The 15,905-nt window shown below is 38.9% G+C and overlaps 1 protein-coding gene across 5 annotated transcripts in view; it reads left to right on the top strand.

Annotated features, from left to right (window-relative positions):
• ZFYVE16 (zinc finger FYVE-type containing 16) overlaps positions 1-15,905 on the top strand; it is a 72,261-nt gene that overhangs the window by 36,840 nt on the left and 19,516 nt on the right. For all 5 annotated transcript variants that reach the window (XM_054487336.2, XM_063665445.1, XM_054487333.2 and 2 more), the window contains 8 exons: positions 1,223-1,365; positions 6,297-6,675; positions 7,866-7,988; positions 8,710-8,865; positions 9,750-9,974; positions 13,957-14,039; positions 14,731-14,835; positions 15,215-15,362. In XM_054487336.2, coding sequence (XP_054343311.1) covers positions 1,223-1,365; positions 6,297-6,675; positions 7,866-7,988; positions 8,710-8,865; positions 9,750-9,974; positions 13,957-14,039; positions 14,731-14,835; positions 15,215-15,362 — 1,362 coding nt within the window. The remainder of the gene's footprint in view (positions 1-1,222; positions 1,366-6,296; positions 6,676-7,865; positions 7,989-8,709; positions 8,866-9,749; positions 9,975-13,956; positions 14,040-14,730; positions 14,836-15,214; positions 15,363-15,905) is intronic.

Genomic DNA, 15,905 nt, shown 5'->3' on the forward strand with positions numbered 1-15,905 from the left:
CTTGGGTAAGGCACATGTAGGTCTTTAAATGTGAATTATTAGTCTGTAACATGCTAGAAAAGAATCATAAGTATCAGTTAAAGGCAAATTTGAATCCTTCTATTTTTGTGGACTTCAGTTTATTACTCAGTAACTATTTTCCATTTATTATAATGAAATAAGGAGACTCAGCATTATATGGTCGTATATTATAGCTCTAAAGATGAATAATCTGTGTTTGAAAATACGTATATATTCTATTGATAACCCAAATGATTAAATTATAAAAATGTTGCAAATACAAGAAAGATACCTTATTTAATATGTCTACCTACATTGCAAAAAATTTGTATATATAATTCAGTTTTTTTCAGAGTTATCTTTATGGTGTTCTGGAAAGTAGACATTGAACTTTTTTTTTTTTTAAATATTGTTCTAAAATCATCTGGCAGAGATTTTCATAATCTTCCTCTATCGATGCTTTGTAAGAAAAGAGAAAAATGTTTATGCTGATATCTAGTTATTTCCTTCAAATTTGAAAGGAAATATTAATACGTATGAATAAAATTCAGTATCCACATTATAAGAACAAAAAATGTTATGCTTCTCTTGTTAAATAAAAGAAAGAAATGTCCTGTGGTAGTAAGAAATGTCCTGTGATATTAAGACATTTCAAGTGATCCTGTTACCTTTTTTTAGGTTTTTACATTTCTTTTTTTCTTTATATATATATATATGAAAAATATATAGATAAGCTATATATATATATATATATGCATGCTTCAGTCTACTGCACTTTTCATCACTGTACCTTAGTCCCTAAATTTTATTCAGTTTCTACTCCATACTCACACAAACTTAGCCTCAATAATACAGGCTTTAAATCGTCCTTCCCTATTGTCTTTAAGGTGTAATCTCTCGTATCTACTCCTCTTCAGAGTGATTCCGAGAGCCACCTCTGGTCTAATATGCTATGAATTAGATAGATCTCCTGTCCATTCCTTTTCATAGTATATGATTGCCAGGGCCACTCCTGCTCCCTTTGTATGAATTAGATAGAAACAGACTCCACTCAGGGTAGAGGAATCACAAAAGGCCATTTCTGTAGATCTTTGTAGCCCTGAGAATTCAGGGGTTGCCAGTGGATAGCAAAAAGCTTTTGAAAACATTTCCCAATCTATTTGGCATTAAATCATTGCCATATTACCAGATTAAAATGTTTTACTTTTTCAATTGATTCTAGGACTATGTTCCAAAGAACAGAAGAGAGTATGGTTTGCAGATGGTATATTGCCCAATGGTGAAGTTGCAGATACAACAAAATTATCATCTGGAAGTAAAAGATGTTCTGAAGACTTTAGTCCTCTCTCACCTGATATGCCTATGGTAAGGAATTCAAAGAATAACTTAATTGACTAAATAAAATTTTCTTTCATAGATAATTCCTGATGTGATTATTAGAGTACTTTTTTTTTTTTTTTTTAACACTTTGAGCTTCCTAAAATAAGAGATGTATTGATATAGTGAATATATTTTAGATTTTATCCCCTTTAAAAAAAAGAGAGACAGTCTTGCTGTGTTGTCCACGCTGGAGTGCAGTGGCATAATTACCACTCACTGCAGGCTCTAACTCCTGGGCTCAAGTGATGCTTCCACCTCAGCCCCCCAAGTAGCTGGGATTACAGATGTGAGCCACCATGCCTGGTTTAGACTTTACTGTTTTAAAAAATGTTTTTTTAATTACTTTTTTTTTTAGAGATGTGGTCTCACCATTTTGCCCAGGCTGGTCTCAAACTCCTGATCTTTAGTAATCCTCCCATCTCATCCTCCTGAGTCATTGAGATATTGAGATTACTGGTATAAATCACCACACCTGGCAGATTTTACCTTTTTTTTTTTTTTGAGATGGAGTTTCTGTTGCCCAGGCTGGAGTGCAGTGGCGCGATTTCAGCTCACTGCAACTTCTGCCTCCTGGATTCAAGCGATTCTCCTGCCTCAGCCTCCCGAGTAGCTGGGATTACAGGCACCCACCACCACACCTGACTAATTTTTGTATTTTTAGTAGAGATGAGGTTTCACCATGTTGGCCAGGCTGGTCTCAAACTCCTGACCTCAATCAAGTTATCTGCCCATCTCGGCCTCCCAAAGTGCTGGTTACTACAGGAGTGAGCCACCGCGCCTGGCCCAGATTTTACTTTTTTTAAACGTCAGTTTAAGAGACTGGTTCTCACACTTTCAACTTCAGGACCCCTTTATACTCTTATTGAGAACCCTAAAGTGCTATAGATTTGATGGGTTATACCTATTGATAATTACTATATTAAAATTAAAATTCAGAAATTTAAAAAATATTTATTAACTAATTACAAAATAAGGCTATTACATTAGCAGAAATAATATTTTATGAAAAATTTTTTTCAGAACAAAAGTTTAGTGAGAATAATGGCATTATTTTACATTTTTGCCAATTTCTTTAATGTCTGGCTTAATAGAAGACAAACATATTCTCACATCTGGTTCTACATTCTATGTGTTTTGATATGTTATTTTTTTTGTTAAATTATATGAAAAAAATTCTAGGACCTCACCAATTCCCTGAAAGTGTCTTGGGGACCCCAGGGATCTCTGAACCACATTTCGAGAACCAGTGGTATGGGGAAATGTAACTGAGATTTAGTAATTTATTTTTATTTATTTATTTATTTATTTATTTATTTATATTAAGTATTTATTGATCATTCTTGGGTGTTTCTCGGAGAGGGGGATATGGCAGGGTCATAGGATAATAGTGGAGAGAAGGTCAGGAGATAAACACATGAACAAAGGTCTCTGGTTTTCCTAGACAGAGGTCCCTTCGGCCTTCCGCAGTGTTTGTGTCCCTGGGTACTTGAGATTAGGGAGTGGTGATGACTCTTAAAGAGCATGCTGCCTTCAAGCATCTGTTTAACAAAGCACATCCTGCACCGCCCTTAATCCGTTTAACCCTGAGTTGACACAGCACATGTTTCAGAGAGCAGGGGGCTGGGGGAAAGGCCATAGATCAACAGCATCCCAAGGCAGAAGAATTTCTCCTCCCAGTCCGGTCGGCCGGTCAGAGGCGCTCCTCACCTCCCAGGCGGGGCAGCCGGGCAGAAGCGCTCTTCACCTCCCAGACGGGGCGGCCGGGCAGAGGCACTCCTCACCTCCCAGACGGGGCGGCCGGGCAGAGGCGCTCCTCACTTCCTCCCAGACGGGGTGGCAGCCAGACAGAGGTGCTCCTTACCTCCCAGACGGGGCGGCCGGGCAGAGGCGCTCCTCACTTCCCAGACGGGACGGCCGGGCAGAGGCGCTCACTTCCCAGAGGGGGCGGCCGGGCAGAGGCGCTCCTCACTTCCCAGATGGGGCGGCCGGGTAGAGGTGCTCCTCACTTCCCAGACGGGACGGCCGGGCAGAGGCGCTCACTTCCCAGAGGGGGCCGCCGGGCAGAGGCGCTCCTCACTTCCCAGATGGGGCGGCCGGGTAGAGGTGCTCCTCACTTCCCAGATGGGGAGGCTGGGCAGAGGCACTCCTCACTTCCTCCCAGACGGGGTGGCGACCAGGCAGAGGCGCTCCTCACTTCCCAGATGGGGTGGCTGGGCAGAGGTGCTCCTCATCTCCCAGACGGGGTGGCTGGGCAGAGGTGCTCCTCACTTCCCAGACGGGACGGCCGGGCAGAGGCGCTCACTTCCCAGAGGGGGCGGCTGGGCAGAGGAACTCCTCACCTCCCAGACGGGGCGGCCGGGCAGAGGCGCTCCTCACTTCCCAGACGTTGGGCGGCCGGGCAGAGGCGCTCCTCATCTCCCAGACGGGGCAGCCGGGCAGAGGCGCTCCTCACTTTCCAGACGGGGCGGCCAGGTAGAGGCGCTCCTCACTTCCCAGACGGGGCAGCCGGGCAGAGGCGCTCCTCACTTCCTCCCAGATGGGGTGGCGGTCGGGCAGAGGCGCTCCTCACTTCACAGACAGGGCAGCCGGGCAGAGGCGCTCCTCACCTCCCAGACGGGGTGGCCGGGCAGAGGCGCTCCTCACTTTCCAGACGGGGCGGCCAGGTAGAGGCGCTCCTCACTTCCCAGACGGGGCAGCCGGGCAGAGGCGCTCCTCACTTCCTCCCAGACGGGGTGGCGGTCGGGCAGAGGCGCTCCTCACTTCGCAGACAGGGCAGCCGGGCAGAGGCGCTCCTCACCTCCCAGACGGGGTGGCCGGGCAGAGGCGCTCCTCACCTCCCAGACGGGGCGGCCGGGCAGAGGCGCTCCTCACTTCCCAGACAGGGCGGCCGGGCAGAGGCGCTCCTTACCCCCCAGACGGGGCGGCCGGGCAGAGGCGCTCCTCACTTCCCAGACGGGGCGGCCGGGCAGAGGCGCTCCTCACTTCCTCCCAGACGGGGTGGCGGCCGGGCAGAGGCGCTCCTCACTTCCCAGACGGGGCGGCCGGGCAGAGGAGCTCCTCACATCCCAGATGATGGGCGGCCAGGCAGAGACGCTCCTCACTTCCTAGACGGGGTGGCGGCGGGGCAGAGGCTGTAATCTTAGCACTTTAGGAGGCCAAGGCAGGCGGTTGGGAGGTGGAGGTTGTAGCCAGGGGAGATCACGCCACTGCACTCCAGCCTGAGCAACATTGAGCATTGAGTGAGCGAGACTCCGTCTGCAATCCCAGCACCTCGGGAGGCCGAGGTGGGCAGATCACTCGAGGCCAGGAGCTGGAGACCAGCCCGGTCAACACGGCGAAACCCCATCTCCACCAAAAATACAAAAACCAGTCAGGCGTGGCGGTGTGCGCCTGCAATCCCAGGCACTCGGCAGGCCGAGGCAGGGAGGTTGCAGCGAGCCGAGATCATGACAGTACAGTCCAGCTTCAGCAACAGAGGGAGACCGAAAAAAGGAGAGGGAGACCGAAGAAAGGGGAGAGGAAAAAAGAAGGAGAGGGAGACCGAAGAAAGGGGAGAGGGAGAGGGAGAGGGATAGTAATTTAATTTATACTAATATCTATTTAGTTATTTTCAAACATTCAAGAAAGTATGTGATGGTGATATTTATGCCTACATTTACACAAATGTGCTAGGTGTTAAACAGAAGATATATAATATAGAATCCAGATCACTAAGAATTCTCATTGTAAAGTGGCACATACTCATAGAAGCAACTATTAATGTATGAATTAGTAATGTTTTATGCATGAAATAGATTTATTGAGCCTCACTCTGTGCCAGTCACCTGGTTGATTCTGGGTACACATATTAGAAAAGATGGATACTAGGCCTGGCGCGGTGGCTCATGCCTGTAATCCCAGCACTTTGGGAGGCCGAGGTGGGCGGATCATCTGAGGTCAGGAGTTCAAGACCGCGTGACCAACATGGCAAAACCCCGTCTCTACTAAAAAAAAAAAACAAAAATTAGCCAGTTGTTGTGGCACACACCTGTAGTCTCAGCCACTAGGGGAGACTGAGGCAGGAGAAAATCACTTGAACCCAGGAGGCAGAGGTTGCAGTGAGCCAAGATTGCGCCACTATACTGCAGCCTGGACAACAGGGTGAGACCCCATCTCAAAAAAAAAAAAAAAAAAAAAAAAGAGAAAAGATGGATACTTATCAGCTCTGTTGAAGTTTACATTTGGTAGAAACATATGCTGTTTGTCAAGAGTTCATGAGCTAGACTTTACAAATAGCCGTAATTACCATGGGTATGTTTCCTAGCTAGCACCCACTGTCAATCTATATTAATAAAACTCTGAACAGGCTAGTAAATAAATATTGAGTTCATAAATGGTTCTTATTTAATACTGACTTTGTACAGTCTAAAAAGAAAAAGGCTTTATTGAAATAGTCTTTATGGGTAGTTTTTTCCAGGTGGTTACTCTTGTGGAATATAGCTAACGCACTGCTTCCTAACCACTCCCCTTCCCCTTCTTCCTGCCTTGTCCCTCCTCTCTGCCCACCCAAGGGTTTTTGGATATCATAAGAAGGGGAGAGACTTGGGTTGAACTAAGCTTGCTCACTGTGTGATATGGTATGGGATCTTGAAGTTCTTCTTGCCTCATTTTTTCCAATCTTAATATTAAGTCATTAATACCTACCTGAGCATGCAGTAAAACTAAAACCTTATGCTTCTTAATTCCTTATGCTCCTGAATTTGAAGAATCAAAATGGTACTGTTTCTTGGGAAATTTGACTTTAAGAGAATTTCTGAACCCATTTTGATTTTTATTTATTCTTATTAAAAAGATATGTTTGGCTATAGTGATCTCATTTCGTAGTTGAACAGAGAATATGAACTGATTTGTTAATTTTTTTATTACATGTTTTACAGACAGTAAACACAGTGGATCATTCCCATTCTACTACAGTGGAAAAGCCAAACAATGAGACAGGAGATATTACAAGAAATGAGATAATTCAGAGTCCTGTTTCTCTGGTTCCATCAGTGGAAAAATTGTCTATGAACACAGGAAATGAGGGGTTACCTACTTCTGGTTCATTTACACTAGATGATGATGTTTTTGCAGAAATTGAAGAACCATCTAGTCCTACTGGTGTCTTAGTTAACAGCAATTTACCTATTGCTAGTATTTCAGATTATAGGTTACTGTGTGATATTAACAAGTATGTCTGCAATAAGATTAGTCTTCTACCCAATGATGAGGACAGTTTGCCCCCACTTCTGGTTGCATCTGGAGAAAAAGAATCAGGTAGGGAAGCAGTTATTTAAATTTAAAAAGATTTAAAAAAATATACTGATGAATTTTATCTGTGACATATGAAATGTATTTTAACTTAGTTTGGTTGCAATATGTACTAAGGCTGGTAACTTTTGTTTACAGAAAGTCTTATTATATAAAAACAAATTCTAAAAATATTTGAACTTTTATGATCCATTTATCACATCTGGCCCACTAATTTCGAATGATTAAGTCTATGAGGGAAGCTCATAGACTTTTAGCCCGAAGAAATGTTTCCATTGTATTAGAATTTTGACACTGTATTATTACTATTTTTTTTAGGAGCATGATACCTAAAGAAAAGAGCATTAGATTGGATGGCAAAGCTAGGAATTTTAGTTCCTTGTCTGCTGCTTGTTACATCTATGACTTGTAGTGTGTTACTTAATCTCCTTGGGCCCCAGTTTCCTTTGTAAATAGAGAGAACTTAGATGATTTCTAAGGTCCTTTTCAAGCAGGAGATTCTATGGCTAACCCCCACCCCAGAGTGGTTTCTAAGATAGACACTTGTCACTCCAGGCATTATGTCACATTCTGCAATATGAAATGGCGGTTCTCTGTGTGATAATGTAGGGGAATGAAGCTTTGGATCTCTGTTCTGTCAGTGGGAGCCATTACATGAACCTAGCTGTAGTGGCGAAAATATAGTAAGCCCTGTTCTTTGTATGCCATGCGTATCTTTCTATTGATTGTCAAGATCTTTTTTTTTTGCTGCCTGGTCACTGATATAGGCATATGGTAGCAAGTAGCTGATATAGGCATGTGGTAACAAGCAGCATATATAACATGGCTCTAGACTACTTTCACAGACTTGTAAATATCAAAAATTATAAATGGAGTGCTTACCAAACTGGAATCTACTTTATAAAAACGTTTGTCTTCAAACTTTGAAGGTGCTAAAATTATATACATTTGCTGTTTAATCAACAGTATAAATATATTATATGTAATATATGCATTACAGTATTAGTAACTTTACATGGAAAGAGGTAAAAATTAGTATATAACAGTTGTCTGGGGTGTTGATTTTATGAAACATGTTTGCTTCTGTTTTTAAATTTGATCAGGCCACTGGTGGATTTATACATTTGTTTTTTTTCATTTGTAAGCATATTTAACAGGATATTTATCCTGATTAATATATTACTTTCATCATTTAGTGCCTGTAGTAGAAGAACATCCATCTCATGAGCAGATCATTTTGCTTCTTGAAGATGAAGGCTTTCATCCTGTTACATTTGTCCTAAATGCTAATCTACTCGTGAATGTCAAATTCATATTTTGTAAGTAATAATTTATCCTTATTTGCTTAATTGGTAAGCAGGATTTCTGAATTAATTACATCTTCAGGTTAGATTTTGACTGGCCATGGTGAAAAATAAGCAGGATTGGATATTGGTTTTTCAGCCAGATATGACTGTAAATAAATTTTGCAAATTTATGTTCAGTAGGACTTGAAACATGAGCTTACAGATTTTTATTAGCATCCCTGTCAATCTTAGGTTAAGGTCATGGGCTTATATAGCTGAGCTATATTTTGATACTCATGATACAATTGACTATATCTCTTGTGGCTTTTAGATAAATTGAAATTTGGTAACTGAAATAAGCAGGAACCCTGATTTAGTAGCAATAAAGACAGTTTTAAAGTAAGTGACATGTGACCTAATTAAAAAGTAAGGAAGTAATCCTTAATAATTAATAATCCTCACTACTCCATAATTTATCTGTCAGCTTTTCATTCTGTTTGAAACTAAATTCTTATCCATTACATTTCAGCATTTAGTGCATCTTTTATTTTAGTGTTATTTATTAATTGGCTCCCTATGATAATCCTTTTTCTTACTTTATATGAATCTTATACAATTCAATTTAAGGTTTTCATAAGGAGAACTTTGGGAACACAAGGAATTTGAAAAGTTATGTTAAATGCAAAAACAATTGTTCTTAGTTTTTTGATTAATAGAAGTTGACATTAATAGTTATATTCTTTTATCATCTAAGATTCCTCGGACAAATATTGGTACTTTTCAACCAATGGATTGCATGGCTTGGGACAGGCAGAAATTATTATTCTATTGTTACGTTTGCCAAATGAAGATACTATTCCTAAGGACATCTTCAGACTATTTATCACCATATATAAGGATGCTCTAAAAGGTATAGCATTTTATTTTGAACTGTTCAGACTGGGGAATGGATAAATTAGTTAAAGGCATTTATGGTTTTGGCTATGCTAGCTATACTAAAGATTTATTTCTGTGAAGAGATTGCTGATTTCTGAAAATAGCTTAATAATTATTTTGTCTCCTTAAAACTAGCATTTTATGTGATTAGTGTCTATATGCAGATTTTTGTATTTTAAAAATGGAAATATATCCTTTTTTTTTTTTTTTTTGAGACAGTGTCTCCACCAGGCTGGAGTGCAGTGGCACAATCTTGGTTCACTGCAACCTCTGCTTCCGGGTTCAAGCAATTCTTCTGCCTCTGTCTCTCAGGTAGTTGGGATTACAGGCACATGCCATCATGCCCAGCTAATTTTTGTATTTTTAGTAGAGGCAGGGTTTCACCATGCTGGCCAGGCTGGTCTAGAACTTCTGACCTCAAGTGATCCGCCCGCCTCAGTCTCCCAAAGAGCTGGGATTACAGGTGTGAGCCACTGTGCCTGGCCTGCCTCCTTGATTTTTCAGTGTATCTATGTAATTTCCTTACTGTCTGTACAAGACTAGGAGATTTGATAATTTTTCACTTGACCATGCCATAAGGAGGAAAATTGGAAGGTTGGAAACATTTTCAAATTTTTGTTCATAATCTCCAATATCTAGGAATAACTGGGAGCTTTGTGTACAGAAGGTATTCAATAGATGCTTTTGCAAGAACAGAAATAAGAAAAAAAATCTATAGTGTCTTAACTTCAGACAGTTTATATTGGGACAGTCTATATGTATTCAATCAGTTTTTTGGATTTTGGACAAACTCAGAACATTTCTTCAAAACAATAACAAAACAACTTAAAATCTTTTTACTAATGATTTTATTTGCAGGAAAATACATAGAAAACTTGGACAATATTACCTTTACTGAGAGTTTTCTCAGTAGCAAGGATCACGGAGGATTCCTGTTTATTACACCTACTTTTCAGAAACTTGATGATCTGTCATTACCAAGTAATCCTTTTCTTTGTGGAATTCTTATCCAGAAGCTTGAGATTCCCTGGGCAAAGGTTTTTCCTATGCGTTTAATGTTGAGATTGGGTGCAGAATATAAAGGTAAGTTTTAGAGTAATAAGTTAATTTGCATATTTTCAAATATACTGAATGTAAAGACTTTCATGGAATCATTAAAATCAATTTTAATGGATTAATGGAACTACTTTTGTTTTGTTATGCTTTTAAAGTTCTAAGACAACCCTCTTCTACTACCAGGTTGGTCTAGATAACTGTGGTATGTCTTCAAGTTTCTAGATGTTCATAAGTTCTTTTATTACCTAAAACTTTTCTTCTTAAATTTCAGAACAAAACAGAAAACTTTCACAGTGCAGGTTGAGTATGCCATATCTGAAATGTATTGGATCAGTTTTTTGGATTTTGGACTTTTTCAGATTTTGGAATATTCACAGAGTACATACCAGTTGAGCATCCCAAATTCAAAATCTGAAATGCTCCAGTGAGCATTTCTTTTGAGCATCACGTTGGCATTTGAAAAAGGTATAGACCGGACATGGTGGCTCACGCTTGTAATCCCAATACTTTGGAAGGCCAAGGCGGGCAGATCACATGAGGTCAGGAGTTTGAGACCAGCCTGGCCAACATGGTGAAACCCTGTCTCTACTGAAAATACAAAAATTAGCTGGGTGAGGTGGCAGGCGCTTGTAATCCCAGCTACTCAGGAGGCTGAGGCAGGAGAATCACCTGAACCCAGGAGGCAGATTTGCAGTGAGCTAAGATCGTGCCTCTGCATTCCAGCCAGGGTGACAGAGCAAGACTATGTCTCAAAAAAAAAAAAAAAAAAAATTACCGATTTTAGAGCATTTTGGATTTTAGGTTTTTAGATTTGGGATGTTCAATATGTGTTAATTACTTTTGCTAAAATTTTCTTAAAAGCATTTACTATTGGGAGTTTGTTATGTTGCCTGCATATTAAGAAGGTAAATCGTTGCGTCTCAATTTTTCTACATCATAAAGCCAGACATAAAGGATTTTTGGGTTAGCAGTGCTATTGTTTTCAGTTACTCACTATAATTAAAAGCTAACTATTTTTAGGGAAGGAAGTACTTAAAAATTGTGGTTATTTTTCTAAGCTTGATGATTCTTATTTTTATATTCTGATGTTTATCTCTCAATGGTGATAGAGCCTGTATCATTCATGTGTATGTGCATGTGTGTGTATTTACTTATCTACCCTTGACACAACTGGTGATTCTAAAGCTGCTGTGATGTTTATATATATGCTCATTTCTGAGTTAGAGTCATTTCTAGTGTTAAACTTTTTTGAATTCCCACTGTATCTTTTATCTGATTTTTTTCAAGAAATATATTTATTGCATTTGAAGTATATCACGTCTAATGAACTTTTTAGACATTTGATTCTAATATAATTTGGTAGGGATTTTCTTGGAGGAAAATTAAATGTTGAGAAGCTATAAAAATGGTGATTACTATTTCAGAATACACAAATTGAGAGAAAGAGATAATCTATTTGGAAATTTTATTAAACTGTGATTTTGGGGATGGGGGTTCTTTACCATTTAGGATTTACATGTGTGATGCTATTAACTTGTGGGAAAAGTAACAAAATTTAATTGCATCTCAGGTTTTGTACTGTGTGAACCAAAAAGCTTAAGAAATTTCACTTTAAGCCAAATGTTTCATCAGTGCAGCCCAGTATTTTGCCTCTAATTTAATATTTGAATGCTTTTTTTAATAGAAGATTAGGGGAATAAACTAGCTAATCAGATTATTATGGAACATGTCTAAGTATGGCCAGTATTTTGGCCAGTAGTACTTCTAGATAGTAAGTTTTCTCACACTGAAGGTTGGAGAATCATGGAGCAATACGAAGGGCTTGTCATAAATCACAGGGACTGGAACTGCAAAGCTATGATAAGCTATTTAGTGGTAATGAGGGGAAATTGTCAGTTATACATAGAAGTTAATTCACCTCAGCTGTTTTCTGAATTCTTTCTGTTCTGCTAGATTTTACATAGACTGGCACTTTGACATTGTTGGTGCCCATGTCTTTTTAGATGTGAACTGTGTGTGTGTCTGTGTGTGTATTTTGTTACAGAGGTAATGTACATTTGAAAAAGCTAATGTGAAAGTTAAAGTCCCAAGAATAAAGACTGAAAGTAACTGTCTCAAATTAGTAATTTTTAAATGCTTTTGAAAATATCTGCGGTTTTATCTTGAGATCACTGGTTTTGAATACCATTAAAGGTTCAAATAGATGATTTATGAGGTCACTTTGTAACTCAGATAGTATGTCATTCTAAGCCATAACCTGTTGAGAATAGTGTTTTAAACAAAACTACCTCTTCATATTGCAAAGGTTGCCCCCTCATTCATATAAGGCAAAAAGTTAGCAGTTAATCATTTCCTTTATAATTTTTATGTCTTTTCACACTAATATCTTGTATTTTTTTCAAATCTAGACCCGCTGTCTTTCAAATAACTTAGTTGCCTTTTTTAGAATTACAAAATATGTTTGTACTAGCAAGAAAATGACTACTTTGACTCAAGTCTTTAAAGCAGCTAATGTTGGGTATGTGGTGTTTCTTTAGAATTTTAAGGAAGTTTATTTGTATAATAGGCATTAGAGAGATTAGTTTGCTTAAGACCTAACTTGAGAACTGAAGGTTACAAATGTGTCTGTGTCTTATCACTATAGAAATAGTCTTGCCTTCCTTTCCTTCAGAGTGCCTGCTGTGTTACCAGTAAGGTCTCTTTTCCTTTTTGGTGTCCAGAATTTATGGTGCCCTAAAGAAAGAACATAGTTAGGTGGCCGACCTCATGTCCCTTCCCTTTTTGTGCATTGGTTTCCCTGACTCTGTCTGTATATTTCTTTCTTTTTTTTTTTTTTCTTTCTTTGAGACGAAGTCTCACTCTGTCGCCCAGGCTGGAGTGCAGTGGCGTGATCTCGGCTCACTGCAAGCTTCGCCTCCTAGGTTCATTCCATTCTCCTGCCTCAGCCTCCCGAGTAGGTGGGACTACAGGTGCCCGCCACCACGCCTGGCTAATTTTGTTTTTGTATTTTTAGTAGAGATGGGGTTTCACCATGTTAGCCAGGATGGTCTCGATCTCCTGACCTCGTGATCCACCCGCCTTGGCCTCCCAAAGCGCTGGGATGACAGGTGTGAGCCACCGTGGCCGGCCCCAGTATATTTCTTTTACCATGCTGAACCAAGAACTTTAAAAATTTACTACCATTCATAAATTAGCACAATTGAATATTAACTATAAATGCCTTAAAGGTCTTTAGTTCTTTGTATTTCTCTTTAAATGATCAGAAACATATATAGTTCTAACCAATTATCATAATTTTCCACCCCCTATAATTTTGTGGAAACAAGATGTATAATGAAAAGATGAAATATTCTGTAATCAGACAAGCCTAGTTTCAAATCTGTTTCACCAGTTATTAGACACTAGGAGCAAGTTGATTAATTTCTGTGTCTCAACTTTCTCATTTATGAAATAGTATAGACACACTCCATTAGGTTGTTGAATTTAAATAAGATAATGTATGTATAGTTCTCAGTTCAATGTAGCATCTAGTAGATACATAGATACACAGTAAGTGTTAATATTGTCTCTTGGCTGGGTGTGGTGGCTCATGCCTGTAATCCCAGCACTTTGGGAGGCCGAGGTGGGTGGATCACCTGAGGTCAGAAGTTTGAGATCAGCCTGGTCAACATGGTGAAACCCTGTCTCTACTAAAAATACAAAAATTAGCCAGGTATTGTGGCACATGCCTATAATCTCAGCTACTTGGGAGGCTGAGGCAGGAGAATTACTTGAACCCAGCAAGTGGAGGTTGCAATGAGTCGAGATTGCACTGCTGCTCTCCAGCCTGGGCGACAGAGTGAGACTTTGTCTCAAAAAAAAAAAAAATTATCTCTCACTTTCCCCTAAGAACAGATTGAGTGATATTTATACATAATGTTTGTTTGTAAAATGAGAGTTGAAGGTAATAAATTCAATAATTTGGGGTTTTTTTTGTTGATAGTAACCAGTTTTCCTTTCTTATATATAGCATATCCTGCTCCTCTAACAAGCATCAGAGGCCGAAAACCTCTTTTTGGAGAAATAGGACACACTATTATGAACTTACTTGTTGTGAGTAATTGAACTATTTTATTAGGTGTTTTTATACTGTTACTTTAAAACTTTATTTAGCAAAGTTTATACATTTATATTTTCCTACTTTAATTTGCCATGTTTGGTATAATGACCATTCATTTACAATAAATCCTAATTATTTTAACATTAGTGCTCAGTTTTTGATGAATTGCTTTTTAGAACGTACTATCTCCTCATGTACGTGTACCTGATTCTAATTGCCTTTTGATTCATTCTCCTGCAGTTCTTGGATATGTAGGTAATGTAAGAACTCTATACAGACCTCTTAAAGTTGTTGAAACTTTTGTAAATGTATTAGTAAAGTCAGTCAGTCTTGTGATTTTGAGCAAATTATGGCCTTAGTTTTCTCATTTATAATAGGAAGTGTTGGATTAGATGATATCTAAAGTTCCCTTCCACCTATACTTTTTGTAATTTTGTGTTTCCCTGTTACCATAGAAAAATGTTTCAGTGGACTCACTTTTATTTATCCATGCCTAGTTTGAAGACCTTTTCTATTTTGGAAGTTTTGTAACTAGAAAGAGGAGATACCCTAAATACTACAAAGTTTTTCCTGAGAATGATATTCTTTATTACTGTTGTGGAGAAGGATTTCTTAAAGAAAGATTTAATGGATGGAAAAATACTCATGGTTAGTAGTTTATGGTAATGTGATTATTCTATGTAGGACCTTCGAAATTACCAGTATACCTTGCATAATATAGATCAACTGTTGATTCATATGGAAATGGGAAAAAGCTGCATAAAAATACCACGGAAAAAGTACAGCGATGTAAGTATAATTGTTTTATTCAAATGACAATTATTGAACATTAGAGTTCCTTAGAATTGTGTCACATTAAATTTTTTGTTTTGAATTAGACTACCTAATGTATTATGGCAACAAACATTGTTTTTGAAATGATAGAATTTGTTTACTGTAAATAATCTGTTTGATCATATTTCTTTTTTTTCCGTACTGTTTTATTGAGGTGATTACTGTTCACCTGAAGTGCTTTTATTTTAAAACATTTGTTTCCATCACATTCCCAGGGAGTTGTCCAGACCGAAGCTTGATAATTATGAAGCTGGCCAGAAATGTGGCTCTTAGAATAGGCATATAATCTTAAAAGTGTTTCTAAATAAGTGTTGTTGTTTTTGTTTTTTTCCAGGTAATGAAAGTACTAAATTCTTCTAATGAGCATGTCATTAGCATTGGAGCAAGTTTCAGTACAGAAGCAGATTCTCATCTAGTCTGTATACAGAATGATGGAATTTATCAAACACAGGCCAACAGTGCCACTGGCCATCCTAGAAAAGGTGAGCATCATGGTTCCTAGTGCTGATTTACAAAACCACCTCAATTAATAGAATTCCTTTCAAAGGGGAAATATATGTATATTTACTTATTTGCTGAATTGTTGGTGATAAAACAGTATGTTTTGAAATTTCAGCTACACAACAGATTTTAAAATTGCTTCTAATTTTTGTTTTTCTCTTGGGCTACTTTAGGCTTACAGACTTGGAAGACTGTTTTCCTTTTGACATCTTTAGGTTTAGTATATCCCATAGGGTGAGAGTCTTTATTTGAGTAATTTCTTTCTGAAATAAGGTATTTCTTTTCACATTTGTTCACCCTCTGCTCCGACTCCTCTTAGTTGGGGGAGCACAGGGTGATAAGGATAAGATTGATTTATAAAACATAACAAGCAGCATCTATGAATGACATTACTGTCAGCTCTGGCTGAATGGCTTCAGTGATTGCTATGATTACCAAACCCTTGCAGTAGAAGGCCTAACAAATTGAAAGTTAAATGGAAGCATTTCATAAAATTAATACATTATTATAGGATAACATACTCA

The sequence above is a fragment of the Pongo pygmaeus genome, chromosome 4, assembly GCF_028885625.2.
Source record: "Pongo pygmaeus isolate AG05252 chromosome 4, NHGRI_mPonPyg2-v2.0_pri, whole genome shotgun sequence".
Classification (NCBI taxonomy): domain Eukaryota; kingdom Metazoa; phylum Chordata; class Mammalia; order Primates; family Hominidae; genus Pongo; species Pongo pygmaeus.